At 37.8% G+C, this 16,017-nt stretch overlaps 1 protein-coding gene across 1 annotated transcript in view; it reads right to left on the bottom strand.

Moving 5' to 3' along the window:
* Nucleotides 1–4,242: 4,242 nt before the first annotated feature.
* LOC308411954 (carbonic anhydrase-related protein 10-like) overlaps nt 4,243–16,017 on the bottom strand; it is a 144,052-nt gene continuing 132,277 nt past the window's right edge. The window contains exon 9 of the mRNA XM_080906022.1: nt 4,243–8,430. Within this exon, the coding sequence (XP_080762148.1) occupies nt 8,408–8,430 (23 nt within the window). The 3' untranslated portion in view covers nt 4,243–8,407. The remainder of the gene's footprint in view (nt 8,431–16,017) is intronic.

Below are 16,017 nucleotides of genomic sequence, written 5' to 3'. Positions count from 1 at the left end.
GACAAAGATATTTTAAAAATCATTTTTACCATTACCAGTAACTGTTTTAGTAAGTTTAATGTTTCAACACTATGGGAATGCCAGTAATAGTTAGGCTATGAAAGGGAAATTCACAGAGCACATTGTAAAGTGGCTTTAAAACAAAAAACAAACAAAACAAAACAACAACAACAACAACAAAACAACAGGGGTTTGAGTAATGGCTAGTAGGGTCACAACAAAGCCAGGGCTTAAGCCCGGGTTGTTTTTTCAGAACCCCAGGGTCTTTTGCAGTGTCATTTGTTTCATAGTTAGATGCCTGAATGACAACTGTATAAAACACAAAACTACACACAATATCCATAGTGCACAGTCATAAATTCCCCCTAATTTTGGTATGATCCAAGTTCAGGCACTAGGCGACTGAGCACAGCACATGTGAGCGAGGGGGGAGAGAGCAGTGCAAAAAGGCAGACAGAGGTACCAAAGCAAATCATTCGTACTGTACAAATAATGTAAATATGACGGTGTATCACAAAAGATTGATATCAAACTGATCACTTGACCCATATTACGTTACTTGCTCTTCGAGTGAATCAACAAATGGTGAAATGAAAAGCCGAACAACAACAATGCTGTTTTTTTAGAGAGTCTTAGCTTACATGTGTGTTTATTTCATATTGTCAGTTGTTTCCCTCCACGACTAAACAAAGCTCTCTAAACCGGTTATGTACCGATGAACACAACAATGGACATAAGGAGCTTCTTTCAAAGAAAAAACTCAGGTAGATGTTATTTTATATATTATGCTTTGTATGTTGTTCAGTATATTTCTATGCAAAACAAGAGGAATTTCAATACACAGCAGTATATTCACAGTTGAAACCAGATATTTACATACACTTTAGGGAAAAAAACAGTAACTTTTTTTTACTGTTAAACATGAATTTAGAGTAAACTTTTTTGTTTTGGATAAATAAATATTGAAATATCTTTTGAATTAGTTAAATGTCAGAATAAAGAGAGACAGAGCTGTCTATTTTTTATCACTTTCATCAAATTTAGGAGTACATATACACTAAGTTTATTGTTGATTAATAAGAAACTGCAGACGATTCCATTCTGAGCTTAAGAAGCTTCTGATAGGTTAGTAGAGTCCATGTGAGTAAACTGGTGGCACAGCTGTGGATGCATATAAGGCAAAACACAGAGCCTGTTTCTTTGAAATGGGAAAATCAATTGGCTCAATTTTGAATACAATTTGGTGCCATTTGCAATTAAGAAATACAGATAGTTTCTCTCTTTACTCTTAAAGTTAACAAATATGTTTTTTATATTTATCAATCTAAAAAATAAACATTTAGTCTGATTTGATGTTACAATTAAAAAGGTGTTTTTATCTGAAGAGTACATAAATATCTGGTTTCAACTGTATATTTGATGATGTTGGTGTTTGGCTTGATTGTCAGCACAAAGAGGGAGAGAGAGGAACAGAGAGAGAGAGAGAGAGAGAGAGGAACAGAGAGGGAGAAAGAGTGGAACAGAGAGAGAGAGAGAGGAAGAGAGAGAGAGAGAGAGAGGGAGAGGAACAGAGAGAGAGAAAGAGTGGAACAGAGAGAGAGAGGAACAGAGAGAGAGAGAGAGAGAGGAACAGAGAGGGAGAGAGAGGAACAGAGAGAGAGAGAGGAATAGAGAGAGAGAGAGAGAGAGAGAGGAACAGAGAGAGAGAAAGAGTGGAACAGAGAGAGAGAGGAACAGAGAGAGAGAGAGAGAGAGGAACAGAGAGGGAGAGAGAGGAACAGAGAGACAGAGAGGAATAGAGAGAGAGAGAGAGAGAGAGAGAGAGAGAGAGAGAGAGAGAGAGGTTCTGGTTCTGTCTTGATTAAGTCCTCAGTAGTCCTGATTTTGAACTGTTGTAGTCCTGTTTTAATTCCGTATCAGTTCTGGGTCTGGTTGAATTGGGGTTTAGTTCTCGTGTCTTGATACCGCCCGGATTTTGTTCTGCCTTGCTGCTTAATTAAAAAACTATTTTAAGGTGTCCTGCATATGTGATTTTTTTTTCTGATATGAAGTCATTCTTTTTCGAACAAAACTCAAAACACCCCCCTCCCCCCCTCCAAATCCAACATGCATACTACCCTTATATCAACCAAAGTTCCAGAAAAAACACAAATTATGAATTTATTTGTGTGTAATGTAATGAGATTAGCATTTGATTCCCAGGTAAAACATAAATTAGAGGTGCTGCAGTCAGCTGGGTACGAGTCTGGCCTGTAGCCCTTTACTGCATGTCTTCCCCACTCTTTATCCCCAATTTCTTAGCACTTAGCACTTGATGAAGACATGCAGACCGTTCTTGTAGCAGTTCTTCAGGTCTGCACACATCTCAAGAGTGATTTTGGGTCACTCATCTTTACAGAAAGTTTTGGCTCCCTTCATGGACTTTCTATAGCTTCAAGGTCTGGAAACTGCCCAGGCCACTCCATAATATTAATGTGCTTCTTTTTTAGTCGCTACTTTGTTACCTTCACAGTATATTTTAAGTCACTGGCATCCTGGAAGACCCACTCACAACCACCTCGCTTGGGTTGACATTCTTCGTTTTATTCCTTTAAATATCCACTTCATGACCCTGATCAGGAATGACTGCCATATTGAAAGCCAGTAGTCATTCATTCTCAATGCTCCGAAAAACATACGACAAACTTTTAAACTGGGAGTGCTAGCTGTTACACACAAGCTGTGCTGGGGTGATAACTTAACAGAAAATGGTAGACAGCAAAATAACTGTAAAAAAAATAACAGCAGCAAGCTTGTTGGATTTAACCAACAACTTTTATAACTTTGAATAATTGAATTCATTTATTATTATTATTATTAGTTGTAGTAGTGTACTTTTTTTGTACTGTACTTGTATAAGGGCAATCAAAGAATTAAACCTTAAACACTAAACGCTTCCCAGCCAAGAAGTCTAATAACCTTCTGTGAGACTACAACACTTTATTTAAGACAAATAAACAAAACAAAAATGATGACCAATCACGTGGCAGCAACTCAATTCATTTATGCATATGGACTTGGTCAAGAAGACCTCCTGTGAACCAAACATCAAAATGGGGAACAAAGGGGATTTTAGCAACTTTGAACTTTGGCATGGTTGTTGGTTCAGCTTGTCTCAGTATTTGCAAAAAATCTGCTGGGCGTTTCCAACATAGCTATCTAAAGAGTTTACAGAAACTATTAAGCAACACAGAAAATATCCAGCGAGTGCCAGTTCATTTAATAGTTGGTAATAAGAAGGCAATGGTAACTGAAATAACTGCTTGTTACAACCAAGGCATGCAGAGAACCTCATCTCTGAACTCACCACATGTTAAAGCAAATGTGCTATAGTAGCAAAAGACCAGATAAAGGGTCACTCCTTGGTGGTGGCAGTGGTGGTGGTACGGGGTGGAGCAGTGGGGAGGGAGGTTCTTGTTACACTTGTGCCACTCAGCTGAGCATCATTTAAATACCAAAGCCTACCTGAATATCATTGCTTACCATGTCCATCCCTTTATGACAACAGTGAGCATATAAACACCATGTCACTGCTTTTTTGAACATGAAAATGCACTTTGCTGTTTTCCAATGCCCTCCACAGTCACCAGATCTTGGTGTAATAAGATACCTTTGGGATGCAGCGTAACAGGTGATTTGCATCATCGATGTGCATCATACAAATCTGCATCTACTGCATAATACTGCATTGTTAAATCTATGTATAACAGAATTAAGTCAGTTCTGAAGGCAAACGAGATTCCAACAGAGTATTAGCAAAGTGCACTGTACCTAATAAAGTGCCTGGAGCATGCATGTTTACAGGAAAGTACATTATTTATCACATTATTGTTGTTTTCCATAGTCCCTGCTTTTAGTTTGCCCTGCAATTTCCAGCAGAACAGACTCTGGAAACCTTTAAATGTTGTTCCCACAAAGGTTCTAGACTGTGTAAACTCACTGTGTATATTTTTCAGCATCATTCAAACAGTCTGGATCTTACTATTCTCTATGCCTGTTTTCATTTCCTATTAAATCCAGACAGTCACCGCTGCTCATTCTCATTAAACGCTTTGTTACACTGTTAGTAGTTTATGACAAAGACACTCAATGAAGCTTCTACTAATTTCAAAATAGATGAACTAATTAATTATATGAGTTCCACAATCTTTAAACATAAAACAATAGCATTTATTTTGTCCAAAAAGGTAATAATCTCCACTGTAATCCATCTTAAACAAAACTCATATTTACATTCAACATACATGAGTATAATTTCAAGTTACCTCAAATGAAATATAGCTTTTATAATTGTAAATTCCTTTTCCAGTGGTTGTAGCACATAGCTCCCATAGCTCATCATAGTTCTTTTTTTTTTTCATTACAGTTACATATTAAAACTAAACAAACATAAAGAGTCAGTTTTTTTTCATGAGATACAACATCACAGCAGACTGAAAGGTAAAAATAAAAAAACAATCCCACAAGTTGACCAGTTCGGTTAGTGACAATCCATGATGGGAAACCATTACATAAATTGTCTCTATGATGGGAATCTTTATCCAACAATTTTAAGATCTACAACCATCAATGCATGTTAAACCTGAATGAAACAAAGAAAGTCTTTTTGATTTGATGGTTTTGATCAGGCCTTGAACCCATGAAGATCTTTAATATAAACAGTTGTTGGTACCTTATTATTCTGTGGTGTTTTATTTATAGAGCAGCTGTTCAGTGACTTTGTTCTAGTTTTATCATATTGTTGTTACAATATGATATTCAGTCCTGCCAGTGTTGTCACACAATTGTACTGATCTACAGGTGGTGCTTGAAGAATCAGCTATCTGCATCTTGAGAAGGATGGAAACATATGAAAAGCTTAAATGTAAAAACACAAATCAAATAAAAAATAATAATTAAACAAATTTGTTTATAAGAAAATGCCACAGAGAAAATTGAATATTTCAGACATTAGTGTCTGCATTTTGAATATATTATTGGAGACGGTCGCACTTTCCCACTTTAATAACAACAAGATCAGTAATGTCATTTACACTTGATAATAATTATCAACAACATGATTTCACTGGCAGAAATGCTGAATGTGGAGAAATGTAATCTTGTTGTATCTCTCTGTGTTACTCTGGATAAATTTGACCCTTTCTTCTCCAACTAACCCCAACCGCCCAGTTATGTTTGTTTTCATTTCTCTCGTGGCACATAAACAAATTACAATAACTACTTTTCATTTTGAGAAATGCAGATTAGTTGGCTGTAATGGTTACAGCCTAACAACTTTATTAGGTAGGTAGCATCAACTTATGTTTACCGTAAAACATGCTGGTTGAAAACCTTTGAAATCCAGTATTTAGCATTACCAACTTTCTGTATTTAAGGTATTTTGTAAAATGATTTGCAAAAAGGTCAAAGCTAATACTGTGTTTAAATAATATTGGAGTTGCAATAACTGCCATCGTCTGAAAATAAATGTCAAATGTGATAATTATAGCTGGGAAACTTGTCTTTTTCTGATATATCTGACCTGGCAAAAAAGGGAATGACAGGAAATGTAACGACAGTTAAATATAATTATGCCATAAAATGTGACAGATTTTTTTCATGGATTGGAAAAAAAAAATACTGTATATTTAAGAAAAAATTATCATCACTCACTCAGTACTCTTCAGACTGGTTCTGTACAGTATCATTCATGTTTTTAGTTAAGATTTTGATAAAGACTGCAGGAAATCTTAAGTGAAATGGCACCAGAATACTGACAGTTGCCACATTGAGTCGTTTAATGATGTGAATGTGGGACTTTTTAACTTAAATATCAAAATCCCCACATACTGTTAAAGTGATACAATGCTTACAAATTCAAGTCAAATAGTCACTATCCTGATTATTGGTGAAGAAAATAAGGAAATAGCATTTTTTGTACTGTTACAGCAGCATTAGTAAGCTAGGTACTTGAATAACAAGAATGAACCTTTGGTGTCACGGTTAACGCCGACTATCAGCTTTGTCCCGTGTTCAAGACTAATATATTTTTTGACCCATTCATCTCTTCTCAGTGTTTTTACTACACTGATTTAGTGTTTTTCCAACATCATCACGCTGTTCTTTGTTCTCCTTTTAGCTGCTCCCTTTAGGAGTCATCACAGCAGATCATCTCCCTCCATCTCACTCTATCTCTAGCATCCTCTTCTGTCACACCATCTGTGTGCATGTCCTCGTTTACTATATCCATGAATCAACTCTGTGGTCTCCCTCTATCCCTCCTGCCTGGAATCTCCATATTCAACATCTGTTGTGCAATATACCCACCGTCCCTCCTCTGCACATGTCCAAACCTCTCAGCCTTGTCTCTTTAATTTTGTTTCCAAACAACTCAACCTGAGCTTTCCCTTTGATGTCCTCATTTCTAATCCTGTTTATTCTTCTCACTCGAAATGAAAACCTTAACATCTTCAGCACTACCACCTCCAGCTCGGCCTCCTGTCTTTTAGCTAGTGCGACTGTCTCCTAACCATACATCATAGCACATCTCACTAGCATCATGTAAGCCATCCCTGCTCATAAATCACCCAATACGCTCGTTTCCATCTACTCTTCTTCACCTCTCTTGTGTACTGCTCATTGCTTTAGATGGCTGAGCCTGGGTATTTAAGCACATCTAACCTCCTTGTCTCTGCTTCTTGGCTGTTTACCTTTCCATCTATCTCCCTCTCCTTCACACACATATTCCATCTTACTTCTCTTCTCCTCACCAAAGCATACCTCCACCTGTCCAGACTCCCTTCCACCTGCTCCTTACTCTCACTATAGATCAGGTAGTCTGAAAATGTCACAGTTCATGGACACTTGACTGGCCTTACCTCATCTGTCAACCTGTCTGTCTATCTCCACTGTGAAATGGAAGAGACTCAGAACTGATCCCTAATGTAATTCCAGCCACACCAATCTGTGACTCCTACCCCACACCTTACCACTGTCCTGCTGTCCAGTACCAGACTTACATACTTCTTTGCCACTCCTGACTCCATAATGCAGTGCCAGAGTTCCTCTCTTGGTACCCTTCCAAATGTTTTCTTTAGATCCACAACTGCATACTTCTCGAATCACTTTGTTCTTTCCCCAAATCCTAATTACAATGACTGCAAAGTGGTGCTTTTACTTCAGTTACAACTGTACAAGAAAAACCTTTTGTTGTTTTGTTTTGTTTTCTCCCCCACACTCCTTCTACATCATTTTGGGTGGGGGACAAATCCAAAGCCAGACAGGCCTGACATATCTCATTACAGTTGCTAGGCTGATTGAAGAGCTTCTATTTAATGCAGGGATTACTAAATGGTTAATTTGCAGAGGGTACTCTTTGCAGAATAAACTTTGGTGAAAACAGTCTGTTTGCTCTTGGAGTAATGGAAGGAAGGTCAGCTCTTAATACATCGCTGTGAAAAGCAGGGACTTGATGTGAAATGAACTCTGACTCCGCTTTTTAATTAAATACCATGAAGACGAGTGAACAAAATCATGCAAATTGAGTGACCTATCTCTTTCCAATCTCCAGTGGCTCCATCTGTTCAGGTCTGTAAACTGTCAGAGATCCAGCTTCTACCTCCCTTTAGCTATGTAACCTCATTTCACAAGTTCTGAATTCTCTTTTCAAAATGATCATCTTTAATCATTATTTGATATCAGGATAGGCATGTTATTCTGTCTCATCATAACAAAGCTGAGGGTTTCTTTAATGGCAGGGGTATCGATCATCATTGGGAATGTAAAATGAACTGAAGAAGCTTGTTGGATGAGAGGTGACATGTCTTCAAGACCAAGCTCCTTAGACTACCATGACCTGGATGACTGAAAACTTACACAGACATGTTAGAAATGCAACAGTTCCTCTGGTGAATCAATGAGGTTTTTTTTTATAATTGCTTTCTGTACCAGATTTGATAAGTGATTATCACAGCCAAACCCCAGGAACTGGCATTTTTAGCTGCATCCACACATCTATAAATTAGCCATAAAATGTTTGGATCATTGCAACTTCAATCGTCGTGACGTCACAAAACAAATAAACAGACAGTACACAGTAGACATCAGAGTCCTTATGATCTATTTCACACTTTGTATTGATTTGTACCATCGTTGCAGGCCCCTGATGAGTATTGTTAGACAGTGGATGAGTAGGAGGCCAGCGTAGCAGTTAGAGCTTTGTCATTTGAGCTGAGCTAATATCAGTTTGCTTAAGCTGTCTTTAGTGATGTGCAGCTTTTGTGCTTTTTATTGACTGCATGTCCCATTTGTTCTTCTCAGTTTGGTTCAGCAGTGGGAAAAGGGTGCCAGTGATTCCTGCCTCTCCAGCTGTGGTACTGCAGCTTCACCTCTATTTCAGGAGCCACTGGTTCACTGGAGAAGAGGAGAGAAGGAAAACCGGAATTTATTATTTTTGCATATTTCTCATTTATGTGTTTCAGATCATCAAACAAAAGATAGTCTGAGTAAATACAAAAGGGAGTTTTAAAATGATGATATCAAACCTTCTTGGGCCTATGTGAAAGCGTAACAGTTCTAAACTGGTTCCACAACCTGTTGCAGAGTTACTGCTTCTGCAACAGTAACTCAAAAAACCCTCATTACAATCAAGTATGCAATAGAGCATCTCTGAACTCACATTCACCACACATTGAACCTTGGAGCAAATGGATTACAGTAGCAAAAGACCAGGCCAGGAGTCACTCCTGCCAGCTTAGAAAAGGAAAACAAGACCTTAATTTGCACAGCCTCCCTAGAATTACAATACAGAATATTTCAAAAACAAAGAGTCCAGATTTCTGCGGTAACATTTAATAGGTAGTGTCAGAATTTGGCAACGTTTGGAAACATTTCGGCATGAAAGCACAGATCCATGCTGCTAGGCACATTATTTCAGTTCAATTCAGTTTTATTTATATAGCATCAAATCAATACAGCTGCCCTATTTTATAAGGTAATGATTCGACAGTTTACAGTGTTATTTATACATTACTGTCTAAACATCACAGCTTACCTATTGTTGTTGACCAACCCAGTCTCACACCCGTCCATGATGCAGTCATGACCTTTAACCTATTAATTCATGTTGCTGAATCAATACATCGATCTATGACCTTTAATCTATTGATTCATGTTGTCGGACACAAATTTCTTTAAATTCTCTTCAACACAAATTTGCATTTTGTATCCCTGAACACAAACTTTTATCAGCCCGCTATGTCCAAGTCCACAGCTAGAAGTTATCTGGACTTTCAGTGACCCAAGTCTGACTCGTGCACATCAGTTTTTTTCTACACATATTTAGCATGACTTTTAAATAAATGATTACAAATGTCTTGTTGCATCAAATTTAAACATTAAAAATTACTGAGTTGGGCTTAGAACAGTATGATGATTTGGGTTAAAATGCACTGCTTGCCATATCTTTTCAAATACTGTTGTCCTGGTTGCCATGGTGACACCTCCCTGCTTTTTCTGCAAGTGTAGTTCCTCAAACAAAATATATTTCCTAATGAAAAGCATTACTCACAAATTCATGTTCACTGACACAAACAAAAAACACTTAACAATTCGTGTCCATGAACACGAGAAGATTCATTTATTGTGACTATTTCACAAACTGCCTGAAGACCAGGCTGTACCATCCCTCTCCCATCGGCCGCAGTGTACCGATCCTCTGATAGCTGCTTTTAGCAAGATAACAATAAAGTCAAAAACATGACTTTTGCCTTTCTTCAGAATAATAATGAACTGGCTGTACTCAAATAGGCTCCACATTTACTAAGTCCTCAGTTCCATAGAGTACAATTTAAAATGTGATTTTTGCAACTACATCCCAACAGCCAACAAATCTGCAACAAGGGTGTTGCTGTCATGTTAACATGGACCAAAATGTCTGAGGAATGTTTGCGGCACCTTGTTGTGTCAGGAAGAGGACTATAACAGTATATGCTTATTGATTGTTGAGAAAAGAAATCTCATGCACAAAACTATCTCCCCACCTTTGTAATACATCTGACATGACAACCCCCTATCCTCCTACAAATCACCCGGTTACAATTCAGCTCAATTTTATTTGTAGAGTGTACAGAGTTCCACTAACAGTCTTCCCAAGGTGGTATATAGTCTTAGGTAAAAACCAGACAATATAGGACCATCAACAATCAGTCTTCTGCGAGCAGCCACTTGGAGACAGTGGAAAGGAAGAATCCCCTGTTATCGGAAACAAGAGAACCAGGTTCAAGTGGGCACATCCATCAGTCCAACCCAAGTGAGTTGTGTGGAGATAAAAAGGAGAAAAAGCCTATTAATCTGCTAAATTACATTTAGGAGATAAACTGTTTAATAATCCAATTAATGTCACGCAAACTGCTTTCTTTTAAAAGTTGCACCTCTCACCAATGCTTTAAAACATCCGTCATTTTTCTATAATTCCAATTTACAAAACTGACCAATCAAATTCAAAGGTTACTTGAACTGCACAGTTGAATTTCTCACTTATTTGCAGTTGCAGTTGATCAAAGGTATTTAGCGTTTGTGTTAGTTTGCGTTACTATGTTGCAGTTTCAAGCAATGTTTTGGTTCGCCCTGATTAGCATGAAAACCACTAAAGCCAAATGAATACTGTATATATTCTATACTTGTGCTGAGCTATGCATATTCAAATTAACTTTGTAACAAGGACAGTAAACAGACACAACTAAACAAAAGTCCCCTGGAGTGCTGAATATACTCCTCACAGGTTTCCAGTGGATTGCCAGCTACATTTTCTATCACCTCAAAAATCCTGCTAAAGCTGTCTCAATGCATCTTGTCTCTTCTCTTTTCTGTTATCTTAGACTGACTCCATGATGTTAAGATCAGGGCTCTGTTAGAGCCATATGATGTAGAATTTCAGAATTGCTTGCTCTTCTTGGCTGGAGTGCATTTTGTCATGTTACAGAATAAATATGGATGACATAAAACACTTTTCTGATTTTACTGCATGATAGATTTTAAAAAAAAATCTATAATAATATAATTGTAGTCTGAGCACATGAAAAATCAAGCGAAATGTAAAACTGGTATAAGTGGGGTATGAGTGGGGAAAAGTATTTTTATTTTCACTTTGGGATAGATGTACATGCTGGTTGGCAAAAGGCCATAGATTCTAATCAAATGTAACTTTTTTAATGCGAGTTGCAAAACAACATAAAGCTTTTCATCAGCAAAAGGCAATCGCTGACAGCTGCTTGGTGCGTCAAGCAGATGTCAGCCTAAAAACCTAGCTGCTATCAATGAAAAAAGGGGGGAACAAGATAGTACTAAAAAGATATAAAGTGCAGGGAGGAAATCAGTGGGTATGAGTAAGTGCAGTTAACTGAAAGAGGGAATTTCAAAGTGAATTAGTCTGTGGAGGAGAAAAAGAGATAACTCCTGCCAAAAGCAAAATCCATGCGTTTATTTCCCACCAGGATCCTCTCATTGGCAGAGTGCACTGTGTTTCTATACTTTCACTGGATGTTGAAGAAAGTACAGAAGCTTTTTTTTTTTTTGCAATGTCATCTCAGCCTTCTTGCCTGTTACTGGATCACCTGACTTTATATTTTCTAAAGAGAAAGAGATAATATTTGATAGCTTTTAGAATTAGCAACTGCAAGTACAGGTCAGGGCTTCTACAGAGTTTATTTCAGAAGCTGCAGTATTCACGGCGCAGAGCATGTTAACCTCATCTTTCAAGGAAGGATATCAAACTCTACGCAAAGCTTTTACTCCAACTGAAAGCCAGTTTTTCTGTCGCTACAGTGCAAGGTAAATGCATTTAAATCATTTTCATTTTCTCTTTGGATCTTATACTAAACAGTTAGATTTTGAAATGAAATGTAACATTTCAATTCAATTCAATTTTATTTATCTAGCGCCAAATCACAACAAAAGTCGCCTCAGGGTGCTTTGTATTGTACAGTAGATCACACAATAATAGGTACAGAGAAAAACCCAACAATCATATGACCCCCTATGAACAAGCACTTTGGCGACAGTGGGAAGGAAAAACTCCCTTTTAACAGGAAGAAACCTCCGGCAGAACCAGGCTCAGGGAGGGGCGGCCATCTGCTGCGACCGGTTGGGGTGAGAGAAGGAAGACAGGATAAGACATGCTGTGGAAGCGAGACAGAGATTAATAACAGATATGATTCAATGCAGAGAGGTCTATTAATACATAGTGAGTGAGAAAGGTGACTGGAAAGGAAAAACTCAATGCATCATGGGAATCCCCCGGCAGCCTACGTCTATTGCAGCATAACTAAGGGAGGATTCAGGGTCACCTGGTCCAGCCCTAACTATATGCTTTAGCAAAAAGGAAAGTTTGAAGCCTAATCTTAAAAGTAGAGATAGTGTCTGTCTCCCGAATCCAAACTGGAAGCTGGTTCCACAGAAGAGGGGCCTGAAAACTGAAGGCTCTGCCTCCCATTCTACTTTTAAATACTCTAGGAACAACAAGTAGGCCTGCAGAGCGAGAGCGAAGTGCTCTAATAGGGTGATATGGTACTACAAGGTCATTAAGATAAGATGGGGCCTGATTATTTAAGACCTTGTATGTGAGGAGCAGGATTTTGAATTCAATTCTGGATTTAACAGGAAGCCAATGAAGGGAAGCCAAAACAGGAGAAATCTGCTCTCTCTTTCTAGTCCCTGTCAGGACTCTTGCTGCAGCATTTTGGATTAGCTGAAGGCTTTTCAGGGAGTTTTTTGGACATCCTGATAATAATGAATTACAGTCGTCCAGCCTGGAAGTAATAAATGCATGAACTAGTTTTTCAGCGTCACTCTCAGACAGGATATTTCTACTTTTAGAGATGTTGCGCAAATGGAAAAAAGCAGTCTTACATATTTGTTTAATATGTGCGTTGAAGGACATGTCCTGGTCAAAAATGACTCCAAGGTTCCTCACAGTGTTACTGGAGGCCAAGGTAATGCCATCCAGAGTAAGAATCTGGTTAGATACCATATTTCTAACATAAAGCTAAGATCTCCTGATTTAAAAACTAAATAAAATGCTGAACTGATGAAAAGGTTTTCCAATACCGAATCACCAAAGTACTGCCTCTCCTGACCTTCGTTCAATAACAACAGCTGCAACCAAACATTTTCAAAACGTGGAGCGCAGTCTCTCACATTACTGTGGAGGAATTTTGGCTCACTCTTATTTACATAATGGCTTCAGCAAAACCTTACTGCTGGGTTTGCAAACGTGAACTGTTCTTTTCAGGTCCCACCACAGCATCTCAGCGCCATGACTATTCCACTGCAAAATTTATATTTTATTCCTTTTGAGCCATTCAGAGTTGGACTTAACACTAAAGGGACAAACCTAAAGGCAGAGGCTTGCATGGATTTTCCTGTCAGAGATGTTGGTGTGTCAATGAAATCTGCCAACCAGCAACAACTTTTCTAGCACTTTTCTACACAAGCACTCAAAGCACTTTATACAACATGGCTCGTTCAGCCAAGCACTTTTTTCTAAGTGTTTTTTAACATTCACACCTAATGCAACCAACGCCTGGAAAGTCTGCTTGTAAACTGCTGACTGCCTGAATAATTCAGATTCATAATTCAGATTATGACTTCAAGGTCTTCTGTGTGAGACCAGAATCATGCAACTAATCAATAAAGCCACATCTGTGCTGTAGGTATAATGTTCCTTTTTTTGAATTCGAGTTTGCCTTTTGACGTATCTAAAATTTTAGATTGTCAGTTTTGTTTTGGATTAATTCTTTAACATGAAGGCTGTTTGAGGTGGGAAAGCTTGAGCATGAGTTCCTAGATGACTTGCCCCGTGCTCTTGAATTTTAGAAAGTCAGCTTCAGTGTCGGTATGTGGAGTCCCAGAGCTGTGTATCTAATAGGGATTACCAAACTGCTGGTGCTGTGTCTCTTAGCATGTTTAGATGCAACTTATTTCCTCTTAATAATAATATTTCATTTACTTTCCTTTCAGGTCACTCAAAGCAAAAGTATCTCAGAGTGCAGAGGTTAATCCTTTAAAACCTAAACCATCAAATAATTGCCAGAAACAGTCTATTGTCAAAAATTTTTTGACAATAGACTGTTTGTTGAACCTTTAGACAATATATATATAAAATATATCAAATTCTAATCTGCATATATGAGTTTTAATTTGTATCAAATTTGCTACATTAGCCATATTTTTGCAATTTAGTCATTAAAAATGTGTCATGCAATTTATATCATTTTTTGAGGGTAAAAAAAAAGGTCATGCTGATGATATAGAAGTCTCAAAAACTCACAAAAACACATGTATCAAATATGATAAGCTTTAAAAAAAAATGTAAAAATAGCTTTAGAGTGACACTGGGTCCCTGACCAAATAAGAATAACACATGAACAGTTGTTGCATTGAAAAAAGTCTGTATTATGCATTAGTTGATTTTTTCTATCATTACTTACTATGGCTTTATAATTATATTTATCAAAAAAGAAAAAAGATGTTGTAGTAAATTATAAGTGCTTTTCAAATAAAGAGTAGAAATGAAAGCTGCAAAGCAAAAAAGAAGACAAAAAACCCCACTGAACAAAAGTTTGTGGGGAAAAAGGCTTTTACGATGACCTTGTTAGAGATCTGAACTGTGTTGCAATTTAGTTCAACGATTAAAGTTAAAATTCTGCGGAAATTAGGTTATAATGGCTTGAAAAAGACCATTTTTAACATTTCACTTTTCAACCAAAAGGGACATCCACGTAAACAACCATTACCAGAAAACCAGATTCAGACTAGAAAATAACACTGATGCATGCCTGATGCTTGGGAGGAAAAAGTTTGTAAGGAACCAAAGGTCAGAAAACAAAGACTAAAGCCAGAGTGAGCCTTCTTCACTACAGCACTTCACTGATGCAGCCCTGTCCTCTCACACAAAGCAATTTATCCTAATAACGTGATAATACTGGATCCTGGTAGTACTGGCATTTCTGTGGCAAGCAGAAGAACACTTAGAAGAAGTGATAGTGTACTAAAACCTTTTTTTTTTCATTTACGCATTTGTTTTTTGTTTTGTATTTTTTTGATGATGATGATGAAAAATACAGGAGCCACCACAGCTGGAAAACACTAGGGGGTAAACTGGTGGAGAAGTGGTTCACTAAAAATTTAGGAGCCAAGTGCCTCAGTCTCACACAGTGGAAGTGGAACGCATTTAATAAAAGATCATTGGAGACCGTTTTTGAAGTTTAACCTTGAGTTGAAAAAAAAAAGCACAGAAACTGAGATATTTTGTCTTGTTTGATAGCAATTACTGGCAACCTGGCAAGTCTAAAAAAATACTATATTCCCACATACCCCCAAAACAAAGAGCAGCCATTCTGAGTGTTTCTGGTTTCTGGAGATCACCTAAACAGTCTTCCAAGGGACTTCAATTGCTTCAAATGCATTGCCAGAGAAAGACAAGGACCTGGCTGCAGCGTATAAAATTGCCAGTTGAATTTTGCTGAGGCTACTGTTGATCATATTTTCTCTACTTTGTGAGAGCATTAAAGCACTGAAGCGTACCATCTTTCTTTTGGACAAAATTAATTAAAGGAGAGCAGAATTCCATCTGGGAAATCTTATAATCCTTCCACATGGCCAGATGGGCCCGGAGAACTGGGAAACAGACCTCTAACACAGGAATTCCTAACTGTGAAGCCCAGTTCTGTAACACTGAAAAGAAAAGGCAGGCAGATGATTAGACATGGAGAATTTCTGGTGTCCATCTTTTGTCAGACTAAAGTGTGGAGAAAAATCACATCTGACAGCATTTGCTGGAGAGGAAAGGTTGTCAGCGCTTCTTTATTGGGCAATCAAGAAAGTTTATTCTTGATAAATCGCAGAGACATTACAGACATTTCTTAAAAAATGACCGACAGAAAGCTGCTGTGAATATAACCATGAATTCAACAAAGATTTAATCCACTATAAAAGCTTCAT

This window comes from Rhamphochromis sp. 'chilingali' (assembly GCF_963969265.1).
Source record: "Rhamphochromis sp. 'chilingali' genome assembly, chromosome: 15".
In the NCBI taxonomy this organism is placed as follows: Eukaryota; Metazoa; Chordata; class Actinopteri; order Cichliformes; family Cichlidae; genus Rhamphochromis; species Rhamphochromis sp. 'chilingali'.
This window is presented reverse-complemented; position numbering and strand designations above follow the sequence as displayed.